At 41.3% G+C, this 16,924-nt stretch overlaps 1 protein-coding gene across 1 annotated transcript in view; it reads right to left on the reverse strand.

Moving 5' to 3' along the window:
• The window catches only part of lrig1 (leucine-rich repeats and immunoglobulin-like domains 1), a 40,339-nt gene that overhangs the window by 21,945 nt on the left and 1,470 nt on the right, over positions 1-16,924 (reverse strand). Inside the window, exons 2-3 of the mRNA XM_032513020.1 lie at positions 5,427-5,498; positions 4,147-4,221 (exon numbers count right to left, since the gene is read on the reverse strand). Of these exons, the coding sequence (XP_032368911.1) occupies positions 4,147-4,221; positions 5,427-5,498 (147 nt within the window). The remainder of the gene's footprint in view (positions 1-4,146; positions 4,222-5,426; positions 5,499-16,924) is intronic.

Raw genomic sequence — 16,924 nt, forward strand, 5'->3', positions numbered from 1 at the left:
CAAAGAGTCGGAATCAGATAGCTCTAAATAGCCATGTGCTGGTAACAATTACTGTCTGAGGATTCTCTTGGCAAAATGTAATCATCACGAATGTTGACAGTTGCTGAATTAACAGAAGATCTTCAAGTAGTATTAAATTTAATTACAATAAGACGTGTTAAAATGTATCTACAAGCCATTGCTCTTTACCTCCCAATATGATAAATACTGTCCATAACTCCAGGCATGCAGCTTTAGTCTGTCCAGTGAGTAGTGTAGTAGGATAATGGCATAACTTAAAATCAAAAATATACTATAAATATTTGTACTTTCCCAAGTACCTAGATTGCCCGACACCGCAGGAATTGGGATTTAATTCAACATTTAGAACGCCAGAAATCCTGAAAAAGTGCTGTTTACATTCGCTTTTTAATGTGTCTACAAATACAATTCACTTTTTCCAGGTACATCAGACATTCCGAGGCAGTCAGACAGTAGAAACCTCATATTTGGGCAGTGCAAGTAATCAAATGTTAATATTGATCACGATGTTGTCTCCTAACTATAACAAAAACAGAGTAATTGAGAAAAAACGATTATATTACACAATGTTTCTGCCATATACATTCCGAGCGATTGTCGTCACTCCTTTAGTATTTGAAAAAAAAATGTCATAAAGTTGTAACTACACAGGTCTGAAGAGCTGTCTGCTCCCCTGAACTCATTCGAACAGTCATCCGCTCTCTCTCCCCTTTGAGGGTGAGCACCTGGAACAGTGACAGGACGTCATCACTCGCAAAGTCATGATGTGAGTACAACATTTTCTCTTCAGGCACAGTGACAAACAGTGATGAGAGCCTCAGCGGCTGATTGACAATGAAAACCGTGTGAAAAATGAAAGCTACAGCCCCTTGGAAAATAGTGTTATGGGCACTAACTTTGATGAATTCACTGTTTATCGTACCCCAGATGAGATAAGAAGCTAACGTTAGCTAACCCAGTGGTCCCTCTGCATCTGCCTCCCCGCTGAAGGATAAGTTGTATTCCCTCAACACGCTGTATTCACTTACTGTTTAAAGTGTGTTCCAGGTTAGTGGGGATGCATACCGCTCAAAACCAAATAGAAAAACATAGTAATGTTCCCTCAGCATTTTGTGTTGTTGTTAAAATGTGAGTAAAGTATGCAGTGACGTTTAATCACCGGTTTCACGTACTGTTATTCTAAGGTACCGTCTATGTGCTGGATGTTGTCCATAGCGTAGGTTAGCTAGCAAACAATCCCACTGACGGGGATGTGACTGTTTAATAATGACAGTAGTAGTGGTCATAGTGAGTAAAAATGCATTGTGAGATGCACATTGTGTTATGTATCTGGAGTTGTTGTGTGAAATCTGGAAAGTTTAACCAACTTACACTAGTAAAAGATTTTATTCTGATCCAAAGACTCTTCCTGTGAGAGAAAGATCCCTCACATCTTTCCTGGAATGTAATTGTAAGATATATGATGCTTTTTAGAATTGACTGCAAATACCCCCCCCCCCAATCTCATTGATTATGTTTTCCATAATCAAACAGCCCTATCGCATTAAATGGGCTTTTAGCCTTTTTGAGAGTTTACTGTTGTATGAGGGGCTGAAGATAGATTCTCAGTCCATTTACTGTGTGTGTGTGTGTGTGTGTGTGTGTGTGCGTGTGCGTGCCAAACCTTTGTCTCACATAAACTTGTAGTCAGATGACATTCCAGACGTTCTCATTCTCAACCAGTGGCACAGTAACAGTCTATACTGTTGCTTCTACCACACACAGGGCACATACACAGAAACTCCTACATTCCAGAGTGCTTGGTAGTTGGCAAGGGAGACGGTGTGCATTGGATTTGCTTTTGGGAATAACCCATGAGAATGAGCTCACCTCTTGCTTCCCTTTATTTCCTTGCTTTGCCTCTCTGTACACTCCTACTGCGTTCTCCACAACTTCTCTTCGACCATTCCTCTTTTAACGTGTGGTGATGTCACCCTGATCTGACACTGTTCACATCCCCCATCCCTTCCTCCTTCCCCTTCTCACTGTCAACCATTTTACTGTTAGCCATGTGACGGACAGCTGCAGCTGCAAGTGCTTCAGCGGGCTTTCACTTCAGCTGTGTGGCTTTGTAAAGATCTGACCCTCCCTCCAGCCTCCACTCCCATCAGGCCTACAGGCCTTGCCCTAGCAACAGGCTTCAAGTCAGGCCAAAAAAAGACACCCCGATTATTTGCAGGGGCTGCGACTCGGCACAGTTTGTTTAAGTAAAGGTGAACTTGCTCCAGTCTGTTTTGTATGACAAGCAAATTGAACAGGAGTTTGTGCTAAACCCTACAGATCTAGACTGATAGAAAACCTAATAACAAAATAGTTCACACTTTTGGAAACAGACAGATGTCAGAGTTGCAAATCCCCCCTTACTAACTGTCCACAGCTTACAGAAATTTCCTGACCACATTAGTGCATCATGATCAATTCTGAGAAGCAGACAGATGACACGCAGGGAGAGGTGTGACTCAAACATATATCAGCACTGAACATGATATGATCATGACTAATATTACCGGGACCACAGCTGTATAGTTTACCACCAGGCCGTCAGCCGGAATGCTAGCAAGGTGTGAAAGCATATACACAGTTTGAAGCTAACGGTTAGCACTAGACTAGATGAGGGGGGTTTGACTTTCTTGTTTCAGCTTGAATGAGATGTAAGAATGTTCCCTGGTCACACAAGGGGAACAAACTATGGCACGCTGGAAAAACAACAGTCCACCCAACAGATGCTGTCACGATTGTGTGTTCGTGTGTGTTTGTATAGAAGCTGAAACCATGAAGCATTGCCATTTGTCTTGATAATAAGAATCGCAATAAGCTTTCATACCAGCTTTAGTGTTTGATTTTTTTGATTTTAAGCTTATTTTGGTGTAACCTTAGTAATAAGCATTTCATTGTTTTGTCTGCCTTGCATACCTTTAGATATTCTTGAGCATCATAGTAACACAAACAATTGCTGAGTTAACATTGAAGTCTTAAATGAAAGCGTACAAATAATGAGGTCTGGCTGGTCTAAGTATGGTTTTAACCATTTAAGTAACAGCACTTTATTATTAGTTTATTTTCCTAAAATGTAACTTCCAACTTAACAAAAAAGTATTATGAATATCACCTACAGTGTTTCCCCTATATTCATTCTGCAGCGGTGCTCTGTGTATTTCCCTCAGTAAGCCTGGAAATCGAGACCCAAATCCAAAAGATTAAGGGTCTGGGATTAAGTAATGAAAGTCACCCATCTCTAGCGGTTGCACCAAGCGAGCATTTGAAAATCTCACTGCAAACAATTGGACAACACTACAACCAATCACAACAACACACAGGGTGACGTTTCCAGAGCCCCATACACTTAGCTACTAGTGGAGCTAACTGGTAGATTAAACTGTCGTCATCTGTTTAGTTTGCCTATGGCCTACCTATATCAGATACACCGATGTGATTGGTGCAGCTCGGCTCGGGTATAGTTAATGAGCAGCATTACTCGATGCCAGAGTAACTCGCTGAGCAAATTCAAATTGTGCTCTCGTGAGAAGAGATTTCCAGGGTACTCAGAGGTTGTATTTTCTGACAACTTCTTGCCATGAGTTTCCATTAACAGTGAATACATGAAACTGTTGATGGACTACTGAGATATACACAAGCGCACACGCGCCCTTCCCAAATAGGGCAGTAAATCTCTAGTTGGATGCCTGTGCAGGCAGTCCCTACAGGCACAGTTTCACAACTGGGAGCAACCAAGTTGGAACTATATACGAGCTGACACTCCCAAGCAGCCAGCACGACTCACTGTAGACAGGACCACATGGCCAGCCAACAAGACTAGTCAGTTACTTGACCACATACTAATCGCTCCAGACAGAGCTCCATATTTACACCAAAGGAGCTCAAGTGGAGATCTTTTGATATAGTTTAATGCAATAGAGTCACATAAATGCAGTATTACTTCTGAGATGCAAAGGCATTTGCATCCTCCACAGATGTCAGGATACTATTTCAGGAGTATTTCAAAGAGGCCAATGACCTCAGATTACAGTTAATGGAGAGCCAGATAATTCTGGCACTGTGTTAAGCATTGAATGGGGCAGTACTCACAGGTAGAGAGATACAATCTTGGAAGCAGCCTGTCCTAAATCTGGTATGGACATCAGCTCATTGTGGTCCAGCCGCCTGAAAGTGACAAACACACACATAGTAGCTGGTTAGAGAACAAAATTGTGGCCTGAATAAAGACATGCACAAGAATATGTTATTATGAGATTAGAGGACTTAACAAAGGCATTTAACCAAGTAGTAGACACTTGAAAGAATTAGGAGCATAGGAAAAACATTAAGTAGTCTTACTGGTAAAAGTAACCAAAAACATAAATTCTTATTTTAAAACTTCAATGTAAGTTTAAAAAATGGCTACACCAACCTTAATCTACATCAAATATTTGTAAAGTGTAAAGTGAACCTGTCATTTCTATACAAAATGTACATGCTAGCTGAGATGTCACAGTGTCGTCTCAGCTATTTCACATGCTCCATCACATGAGGCTAAAGTCAATCAAACTTAATATAAATCAAAAGATTTCAAACACGACTTGTCACGTCTGCCGCAGAGCAGGCAGCAAGTCATCCTTTAAAAACCAAAAATAACATGGGAGTAAAACAGATGTCGAGGAGCGTATGACTGGCCAGCCAGCCTGCCAAAGATGTCACCAGTGTGTGTATCAACAGTTAGCTTGTGTATGTGTGTGTATGTGTCTTGTGTACTGGTGCTGAGTGACACAAAGCCAAGCCCTCTCCTCACCATATAAAATATTTACAAGGCCAGCGTTGGCCACAGTATCGGGTGGTGGAGGGGAGGCTTAATATAGAAAACCACCACTTTATTCTCAATTGGACTTAGTTCGAGGAAACGCATACGATGATGCTACTAGGAAGTAGAGTGGCAACCATGGACGTTAGTCAGAATTTAGTCATTAATACAAATGTAACGCAACTGACACTCATGAAATAACATTTAAAAAAAATTGAGCTAGAGATTAACATTTTAAACACGCACAACAAAGAAATAATAGACTCTTAACAGGGCCATACACACACCTAGGGAAGAAAGTGTTCAAGTAGTCCCAGTCTATTGCCTCAATATAAATCAAGTGTATGTGTGAGGATAGTGTGAAAGTAGAGTTGGGCCACTGGAAACATTTTCAACAAGCTTCTTAAAAATGTTAGTTAGCTAAGCTTCCAGTTAGATTAAGTTCATTACACTGAAGGTAACAATACTATTCAGACATAGTCTACTTTTTAATTTGCCATAAATCACACTTGTTTAAGCTCCTGCACCGGTAAAATCAAAAATAAACCCAACTCTGTCAGTGATTACTTACAGCTCTTTCAAGTTGGGAAGGTTGTCAAAAGCTTCAACATTGATGTCAGTCAACTTGTTGTGGCCAAGATTCCTGGAAAAAGACAAGAAGATGTACATTTAGAAAAAGTAGTTTGAATCAGGAGAAAAATTCAAAAATCTAAATATCAGCAGTGCAACAATATTTTTCATAGCTTTCTTTGTCAAAGGCATTTTCCAGTAGTTCAAATAACGATCTTGATCAATCACAACAATTATTTCTCTCAATAGCCTCATCCGTCCATATTAAGTATGCCTGAAAACATTGCAGTACATCTATTCAGCTGGCCTTCAAGGAGGGCCAGATCAATACTATCGATACAGAGTGTGTCTTACTCTCCTGGCTCACTTTCCAAACACAACCCACAGGCCATTCATCTGCAACAGTCAATTTGCACTTTGGGCTAACAGTGTATTTAATAGCTGGCAGGCACTTGACTTTTACAGAGGCTTATTACAGAGTGATTTGTCCAGTGATATAGAGTTACCACTGACAGAGAGTAAGTGAGAAGGAGGGGTTATGTGTGTGCAACTAACACAAATCTGCATTTTGGGTCGAGATTTCAACGCCATATGAACTTTATTTCTTGCATAAAGTAGTGCTATTGCTGTCACACACACCTACTGCCTGGCTGGCATACAGCCTGCCTGTTGGCAGAGAGGAGGCTGCAGTGAGAGTGCCGTTTGTGTTTTTGTGGTGGGGTTAGGCCAGACCAGACAAAGAGAGCCCACAGCTCCATGCCGCTTGCCTCCCGCCCCTCCATCCCTCCATCCAGACGTGAGAGACAGCACAGGAATGTTTCACAAGCCTGCCGAGAGATGGCTGCTTGTTCCCAGACACTGGGGACACTTTCACCTGATGCAACGCATTCCTCACCCTCTTGTCCCACCATTGGCCTTAAAAGACCGCTGTAGGGGGTTTAGGGGCTGAACTCTGTGGTAGACGCTGTTTATTTTAGAGAAAGTAGGAAGGGATATTAGGAAACCAAATGGGAGGATCCTGGGTCGACACCACAGCAAAGACTCATTCTCTAACATCATTCACCCTCCACTTTTTAATACTATTTATGGCTATCAATCTCAATCTCAGTCTCACTTAACAGATTTCCCTTTCTTGTCTTTTGTGCTTGATTGCAGATAATGACAGTCTCCCTCCCCAAATCTTTCTCCTGGCCTGTGTGTGTGTGTGTGAGAGTGTGTGTGTGTGTGTGTGTGTGTGTGTGTGTGTGTGTGTGTGTGTGTGTGACGAGATAATAGCAGAGCATGTGTCTGCCCTCCAGACAGAGGCCTGACAGGGAGGTGTGCATGTGCATCTATGTTATGATCATTTACTGGCACACCTCCCAACACGGCCCAGATCACAAAATTGTCGTCCCCTGCAACAGGAGGCAATTACCTTGTAAGTGAAAAATCACAGCTTTCCTATGGACCGTCTCTGCCTGGAGACACGTATATTTACACACACACACACACACACACACACACACACACACACACACACACACACACACACACACACACACACACACACACTCAGACAACATTAACTTGGGAGAACGCTGTCATCTGGAAGAACAATCAGTAGTTTTTCTCAAACTGCTTCTGGCACAAAACCCGTCAAGAGATTTTACTAGTGAACCTTGCGTTATGGGCAAATAAAGATTTATCCAGGACACCACCTTCAAATAGCTTCTTTCTTTTTTAGTATTTCAAGGTGGAGGAAATAGCCAAAACAGAACAAATGGATGACTAAGTGAAAAAAGCAAGTCACGTCTGAGAGCCAGACCTGCCGTACTGGTGCTAAAGGCCACAGTAACAAACAAAACTGGTCCTTTGTGTGAGCATGCAAGCATGTGCCTCTTTCTCAGTCATCGCTGGTGTTTACGCAACTGAGCCTTTTTCTCTCCCTCTCATTCTCAGCCAGATATGTTTTCTTGCCTATCAGATAAGATAAGTATCACAGCATTTCACACCTACTGTATGAAGCTGGTGATAACGCCGGTTTCCCTTCCTACACCCCCCACCCCCTTGTGGGAGGAGGGTTTGGGGGAGGCACTCCAGTGCTATGCGTGGTTAATGCTTTCCAGAAAGTAACCTTACAATCATGCGGTTTCTGGAAGAAGCCTTGAAGTCATTAGAGTTTTTGACTTTGATAAATGTTGAGACCAACATTAGCAGAAACACACATACTGAGAAGAATGAGAATCTTCCAAACAACTTGTCAAGCACTACAGTAGGTGTAGAGAACAAACCAGCAATGGCACAACAACCTTTATGATCCAACCAGCCGGAAAAGGATATAGTTAAGATGGGAACAGTCACTGTGATTAGCCATTGCAAACACCAACAAAGCAGTTTAGCTAAATGCTTCAAACACAGCATTCCATTGTATGGTACAACTAGTTTATACAAAGGGGCAGGACTGTTTGACATTAGTCAGCAGGATCAAAATCAAAAGATCTCTTTTCCAGGTACTTAACCAAAGAAAGTGTGTGATAATTCAGAGTTGCGCGTTGAGCCAAATACTTACTTTCTCACTGAATACGAGCCGTTCTGACTGGTGCACTGCAGCCATGTGAGAATTTTGTACATTCATTTTAAAATCTTAGGTTAGATTATTCACCGTCTAAAAAGACAGTTAAACAGAATAATAAAAAATGAACAATCATGGTATTACTCTTGCACTAACAGTTGTTTTACAAGTCATTTATCAAGTCATTAATCATTTAAAAAAAAATCATTCCTCACCACAGAAACTTTCTATGACTACTCTGGCGGCACACTCCTGAATAAGTTCTTCAGAAGTCATCATATTCACGTAAAAACAGCTTATATTACAAATATTCACAAATATAAAAAACAGGCCTCACTAAAATAACATTTAGCCTTCTGTCTGTTCTAAACCGCACTAGCCAACACTTCAACTGTGTTCCAGCAAAGTGCTGGCCATCACTGAGCCCAACGGTCACCATAACCTCTTTTGTGTCAGAAGAAGTGGAGTGACAGGAAACAAGAAGGCTGCTGGAAAAAGGGCTGGTTTGAAATAAATAGCTGCATATACACTCCCACCTACTACAACTACTGGAAGGATACATAAACAGTCTGAATAATTAGATCTAATCTAAGCCTGCCTGAAGAAAAAAAAGAATCAAAAGACAAGGCCCCCCTGACTCAGCAAACTATCTGAGGAAGAAAAATGGGGCACAGTGCTTGCAGCAGACCGTCATTGCTGGACCATGTAGCTGATCTGACATATAAAACTCATTAAAAAGCTTTAAAAAATAGCTGTTATGGGTGCTGTGGGAGTAAAGGAAAGCTGGGAGTACAGGAGTGATGTCATAGCATATGACACCATGCTTGTAAGTCAGCACACAGTCTGAGTGTGGGAGAGAGGAGATATGGTGAGGGTGCAGGGATTTGCACATACACAGATACATCATCATTATCTTTACCATTTCAACCATAGATAAAACGGTGTGAACTTTGCTCCCTGAAAGTGTGAAGTGATGTCAGTGATGAGCCTTCTGTAGACTAGCTGGGAGACAAAGGCCCTTTAATGTGGTCGATTTCAGAGCATCATAAAACTAGTCAAATAATAACCTGAGTGTCAGAGGGCCAGACACACACACATACACACACACACACACACACACACAGCACTCTTCCTGTCATTAAGGGCCAGTTTATAGCCAGGCAACTGCAGTGAGAGTGTACACAAAGCCAACACCAACTCCAGGCCAGCATTTCACACACCATTCAAACAAAGGAAGGAAACCGGCAGAACAATATCTTATCATCTTTGACAAGGTTAAAAGCATAAGCTGACGAACAAGATTTGCAATAATAAAAAAAATGATAAACGTGAGCTGAAATCTCAGTAAAACACCAGAAAGTGCAAGATGTGGGGAGGGTGAAGAGAACTTAGATCTTACACATTAATGCATCGCAACACACACACACACACACACACACACACACACACACACACACACACACAAAATTCAACAAAGGAGTTGCCCTAGCCTTTGAAATCAGTGAGGCTAGGAGTGTGACTCAGTTTCTGAAGTTTTCGGAGGCAGGAAGGCAGGCCACATCTTGGGGCCATGTGCACCGCCAGTCTTCACGCTGCTGGTTTGGGGCTAATGCAGTGGAAGGAGTGAGGCACTCAACACAAACAGGGAGAAGGTTTGGGAAAAGGGTCTGCTCGAGCCCAAGGCACTGCATGACCCCACGGCCGGGCCCAACGCCGCCAACCTGGACACTCCAGATGAGAAGCACAGCAACACTTATGTTGTCCACACTGCAAATATGCACTCATTGTCTGCACACGCGCACACACACACACAATTCTGGCGGGAACAATGTAATTTTTTACAAATGGCACCAGACTACTTGATTATGAGTAAAAGGAAATGATTGTCCCTAATTAATCTAAAAGGATAACATGAATACTTTACGTCTCTTTAGTGGGGCTATTGTTTCAGTACTGTGCAGGCAGCTGACCTTATGTTCTCAACTTCAAAGCAAAGAAAAATACAGGATCATTAGTCAATTTGTTCCCTTCTTATTGTTTATTATACTAGCAGAGCAAACTTCAGCAATAATTATACTCCAGCCAGTGGTGAAATTCGTGTCTAATAGTGGACTCTAAGTAGGCTACAAGTGAATATGTGGGTGGGGCAGTGGAGCTCTGATGCTCTTTTCCTTTCTACAGTATCAGAAAGTACAGAGATTAAAAAATGTTTGGCCCAACTTAGCACTCCAAGCTCCACTCTTTTTTCGAAGGGCTGCCTGTTTTCTGGGGAGAAGCTTGCACACAGTACCTCTCCCTCTCTGTCCAAGTCACGCTTTTTTTTTTTCTAACAAGTTCTCCAGATTTCCAAACGCTTACCAGATGTAGAGAATCCACAGATGATTCATCGATCAAGCCCACTTTGTAGACACCGACTTCGGGGGAGAGGGAAAGGTGGAAAAAAAAACTTGGCGCCCTAAAGTGTCTTCACAAAAGGGCCATCTATTCTGCTGACTGGATTCCTGTAGAATGACTTGAGGCAGCAGCTGTTTGATTGTCATTAAAGCCAGTGCGAGGCCATGAGCTCACTCCATATCTTCATGTTAATGTCAGAATTTATCAGTTGTTACTCGAGTAGGGGCTCAACCTTAGCTGTTCCTTCCTAATTTGTTCACAGCTAATGTTTTGCATGAATCCTCTCAATAAAGATTAGATTGACCGCTAGCTTTAAACTGCCAAATAAGAACTCCCTGTACTTTTACTATCCAGTAGGGGTGGGGGAAAAAAAAACCCGATACAGCACAGAATCGCAATATTTTCAGTGGTAATACTGTATCGATACACAGGCGCCAAGTATTGATCTCTTATTAAATATGTGTTGGTCAGTTTGTCTGCTTGACAATCCCATTTTGCAGCAAAAACATTGAAGATTTCCTTTTGGCGACATCATTTAAAATTGGGAAAAATTTGAAGTTGGAAAAAAAGGTTATAAATTGCAATATAGCGCAGAATATTGCAATATGTTTAAAATCGTAATAATATCGTATCGTGGCATAAGTATCCTGATGATATCTTATCGGGAGGCGTCTGGTGATTCCCACCCCTACTCTCCAGTTTAACAACAAACACACTGACAAATGGAGGAAAAAGTGAAGAGCAGTTGATAAAAATCTGTGCCAATGATAATACCATCCTAAACCCTTCTAAGCACTCGAGTTTGACTTTAAAATCTGCACAAGAGGACATGCGAGTCACGAAGCTAGGAAAACCGTGACAATAAACAAACTTGGTATAATCCCTCCCAATACCACAAGATTACAAGGCTGTGTAGCAAGAAATGCCGTAGAAACCGCGAGGGGTTTCTAGGGCATCACTGCCCCAGCTGCTGAAATGTTCACCTGTTTTGCAACAGAAGAAGTATTTCTGCACTCAGTTTAGCGTTCGTACATCCTTCTAGTCCTACTGTGGCAAATTATTAATAGGTTGGAGCAAGTAAAACAGTGTGTAAAAAAATAAAGGAGTTGTGTCTGATAATATGTGACATTCAAGCAGACCGTCCTGTAATATTTCATTTCCTTTGGGTTTTCTCAGTGTGTTGCAACATGTGTGACAGTGGTTGGGGTTTTTTGACCACTGACAGGACTTTCACCAGCTAGTGGAACCAGCTCGAAGGCAGCAGCCGCAGACCGTGACATTGACAAAACAGTTCCATGCAGTGGGTGGAAAATGTCCACCCCCCTCCCCTCATATTTCCCCAGGCCAGGTGATCTGTAGCACCCCCCTCTGCCGACCCGTCCACAAGCAGCCAGCTGAGCTCCCAGCCCCTGTCATGAAACCACCAACACAAACTCATTTTGTGTTTGGGATTGTGTTTACCAATAAGGCTGTACTGTGAGGTTTAAGGCTACAGATCGGGGTTGAGTTGCGGAAGAACGCTTGGTGTACACCATGCATTATGGCCAGCACATTGGGAAACTTGGGAAACCACTTGTGAAATGCTGGTTTACAAAGTGGACCATTCAAGATCAGCCTTCTTCTTGCTTTTCAACTATAGTGGGTGCAAGCTGGTGATGCAAGGACTCTACTTTAATCAATGAAAATAAAGAAAACCCCCATAGCAAAAAACTGCAGCTTTGCGTAACAATAAAAAACAAAAAAGATTGGACAATCTCGCAGGAGAGAAAATGGAAAGACACTGGCAAACAGACACCGTGTATCTGCTTTCTCTATCCAACCAAAGTAATCTCCGCCAGCAAAATTAGTAATGTTCATGCTTTTATTTACTTGTAAAATCCCATTATGCCAGTGGCACTGTGGGGAAAATGCTTTTTATACACATTACCCTTCCTGCAAATAAGATAAGGCGCCACTCCTAAGAGGGACTATGTGACTGTGTGAGAGCAAACTTGCTTTGAATGTTATTAGGCGATTGATCAATCACAAACAATGGACAGACATCTGAGACTGGTGGTCAGTTGGTTAAATGTTAGAAGCACTGATGTAAAACAGCAAAGGATATGTTTGACAATCAAATTAATGACTGCAGAGGCTTAAAGCAGCTATATCACCCGTTTAACCCCTAGAACCTAGAAACCTCTGTGGTCAATCACATGGGTGGTACATTGATCCATGTCCATACATGAATGGGACATAATAAGAAATAATTGATACTATGATACATTTTTTTGCAATGCATTGTTGATTCATTCTTAGTGCAATAAGGTCTTACTAGACTGTAGAAGGCCTGCACGATTTGGGGAAAAATATGAATCACTAATTCTTTAGCTTAAAATTGACATCCCGATTCTCTGCCACGATTGTTTTTCTCACAAAGTGTGATGTTTATTGCACACATGAACCATGACAAAACAAAACAAATTGCCAGTACCAAACATTGTTTTTTGGGCACCTATAGCACATTGAGCATCACCACACGCCTGTAAACATAGAGGCTTCAGTGAAGAGAAGGGAGAGCATTGCAGCTCATGGGAGCGCTTTAAAACCTATTCTATACAGTCTACGTTTAAAACTCACAGAAGAAAGAAGTGGGGGGGGGATCACCAGAGGCCTCACGATACAGTAGCATCACGATACTCATGCCAGGATACGATATCATTGTGATTTTAAACATATTGCAATATTCTGTGATATATTGCAATTTATTACCTTTTTTCCAACTTTCCAAGTTTTCCAACAAATTTTGACCAACGCATGTATAATAATAGATTGATACTTGGCGTCTGTGTATCGATACAGTATTGCCACGGAAATTATAGAGATACTATGCTGTATTGACTTTTTTCTCCACCCCTAGAAAGTAGTGGCGTTTGTGATGCAGTTGTCTTGTAACATTAAATGAGAATTGTCATTGAAAAAAAAAAGTTATTTAAAAATTAAATCGTGAACAGGGTGAATCGAGATTTCATTAGATTAATCGTGCAGGCCTACACTGTAGTAAACTACTGTCTGTGTGTTCCACACCTAGCCAACTACGCATCTTCCAGACAAACCATCTCTCCTTGTTAGCTCAGTCTGCTGCCAACATGTTGGTTTCCTTGTTTCCTCATCAAGGCCACGTTCTCACAGGAGACTATTAAAATGAATGGGTTCTGAAGGGAGACTTTATTTGGGCTTTCTACTTCACCTATAGCCACTTCTCAAAATGCTACTGATGGATAAACTGCTAGCCCTCTCTAGCCACCTACTGTACCTCCCCTGGACACATATTCCACAGGGTTCCCAGAATTACTCCTCAGAGCGCTCTGAAAGTGACTAAACAGAGCTACCTCAGAGCAAGATGTAAATGTGGGTCCAAGTGAAAATAAAAAAGAGGGGGAAGTTTCACTTGTGGGAGCATCGGACGCTAATGCTGCAAAGCTAAAACTAGAAATATGTTTGTTTGTTTTTTTGGTAAATGCGCGTATAAAAAGGTGAAGAAGGCACTCTGTCATAGAAATTCATCCTTTACAAAAGCGTTTAAAGAAGAAAGCTTGTGGTTATTCTAAATAAAACATTCAGCATTTTATATTTCCATGTCTGTGAACTACTGCACACTGTCTACTTGCAAAGATAGGACATTCAACGTATCTTTGCAAGTTGGACAGTGGGCGGGCGTAACTTTGCAACTTTTGACCTACTCGTCCCTCTCATGCACACCTGTCTCACGTAATAGATGTACCAAGTACTTTTCTGTTCTGGTAGTTCCCTGTCCACAGAATATGTGAGCAAAATCATTTTCCACCTGCATAAAAGTCCTAAATGCTGTGCAGTGCTCCTACATGCTGAGATACGAGGACTCTCCTTAAGAACTATTTCTCTGCTGTATGAATTCAGGCCCTGAGGTACTACTACTGTGTTTGTTACTGTAATCCCCAATTTAAGAGCCTGTTTAAAGATAATTGCAGTAAATACATGACACTGCAATCCTTTGCCCACACAAAAAGGTGGGAAATCTCCATTTGTTTTTTTTTGTTTTTAACTGGATTTATTTTTTTCCCCTTGAACTGCCGTAATAATAAAAACTGCCTCTGGACAGCAAAGCAGAACATAGTCATGTTAAAAGCCTGTAAGTAGTTGTACAAAGCATGCAACTAATTGGGGAGTTTCTTGTTGATTAACAACTGCAGTCACACGTGTTTTAGATGCTTGTTTACCAGTCAAATCCTACAGGTGTTTAAGGTTACTGAGATTTTTCCATTGAGCCTTACATTGGTATTATGTAGAAGAGAAAGAAGAAGGAAAGCTGGCCTAGGTCACTTGTGCTTACTGACACACACCAATACTGTCCTCCCTATCACCACTGCTGGTGCTGCTGCTCCCTCCCTGGGGTAAACATAACACAGACAGTCGATTTCACACTGATTTTGCTTGGCTCAGATGTCTCAAGGTAGAGACGGACAAACAGAATTTGTCCACCGCATTTTGCAAACTGAAACTGCTCTACTGACAGGAAAAAGCTATGATTCTTGCACTGTACTATAACTCTTGCTACATCAACTTGTCATTTTGTACTAGGTTCCCTTTTGTCTGAGAATAACATACGCCCACAGGCAGCACACACATTCTTGTGCAAAGGAAGCACTCAGAAACTAGAATAACTTTCAACCCACAACACAAAAAGTAATTTCATTCATTCAAGCGGACAGGACTTGGCGTATGGTACCCTATAATGGGATCACACTGGGCCACAAGTGAAATTGTCCATACCTGTCTCTTTTGGTTTACAGTAATCATCTGCTAATCCGGCTCATTTACAGACCCCGAGGAACAGAGCTGGTTCCCTTTGAGTTACCTGCCAACATCATGCAACTATCTCAAGTAGTGTGGCAATATGCAACTTAGGTGTTTTAAAAGATTATAAAGTCATAAAGCAATTCCTTTGAAAACAACAAGATAGCGGGTCCTTAAATCTTGGCCGATAAGGTTTGGCAGAGATAACAGAAATAGACTGGGATCGAGACAGGGCTCACACAGGACCCTATCTTTACAGGACCAAAAAAGTTTAGAGCAGCTGTTTCAGGCGAGACAATTGTCCCAAAGAAGTTGTCCTTTGTCCATGAGGACAGGAGGAGCAGTGTGTGCCTGCGTACTTGCATGATAAACAGCGTCTGCACTTGAACTTGGCTAAGTGGTGCTTCAGGGCAAGGAGGCTACCCGGGCACAAGTGCCGTTATTCATGTTTTTAGAGTACTTTTTAAAAGTTGCATTCCTTACTTCCCAGGGGAAAATAAACTGCCTAACATTGGAACTTGGGAGCCAGAGAAGTCTTTGGTCTTTAACTCCACGTTCCCAGCAACCCACAAACACACACACACACACAAACAGATGCTGAAGATTTTGTAACATGATGCACAATGGTCACTAAGGATTTACTTAGGGTTCACATTGGTTACAATATATTGAGGGAACCAAAATGTTGATTGGGAGGACAGACATGTGTTGTCTGTAAATAAATTGTGTCATTCAGCTTGATAAGTGCTGACGTTTCCCTGACATTGGAGGACTTTCTCATTTAATGTTACAAGACAACTGCATCACAAACGCCACTACTTTCTAGGGGTGGGAAAAAAGTACATTGGGCTCATTTCCTAAATGAGCTGGCACACAGCATTTTAACTGATGTCAGTCTTATCCTGAGGAATCAAAGCTTAATTTACAAGAAGGTTAATTTGTGAACTATGGCTAGACAGAAATGGGAAATGTAGTAATACCTGTCATAAATCTGACTGAATAAAGAAGAGGTTTACTTGTCATGATATGTTTGGGTCTATTTGTTTACTCACCCTGAGGGGACCGTTTGTTCATTCTAACATTGGAAATGTGACTACTCCATTTTTACACATTAAATTGCACGTCTAGTAACTTCTAATAAGATTCTACGAATTATATCAAAATGTACTGAGTGCAAAAGACAATGAGTGATGGCCTTTATTATGTCTGTAAATCAATCTAATTTTAAGATAAAGTAACTACACATTAAAGAAGTGATTAAGGGGCAATTAAAGTCTGACACATCAAGAATTGTTTTCAAACTAACAGGATCATTTTACGACATAATACGGAAATGGAGAGAGACGTCCTTCTTGGTAGCGCTGTGTAATTGAAATTATTACTTTATGTTATCACTTATTATTACAACTTCAACTACTTCATTATTTTTTATTATCCACAACATTTCAACCTGCCCCACCCCGTGACCACAAGACATTTACACCATTATGTGTACTAGCACTAACATTGCTGTAAATGTATGAGAATACAAGCCTGATGGTCTACGTTAAAAAAAAAAGTGTCATCAAATAAGTTGAAATAGACAATGTATTTGGCCTAAAGTCATAATCGATTAAGAAACCATTTCACCTGCTGTAAAAGATGATGTGAAAACTTAAATGTGTTGCATAAACAACCCTAATCACGTTACAACGTGATGTCAGAGCAAACAGTGCAGGTGGCTTGTTGTTCCATTAGTT

Source organism: Etheostoma spectabile, chromosome 4 (genome assembly GCF_008692095.1).
Source record: "Etheostoma spectabile isolate EspeVRDwgs_2016 chromosome 4, UIUC_Espe_1.0, whole genome shotgun sequence".
In the NCBI taxonomy this organism is placed as follows: Eukaryota; Metazoa; Chordata; class Actinopteri; order Perciformes; family Percidae; genus Etheostoma; species Etheostoma spectabile.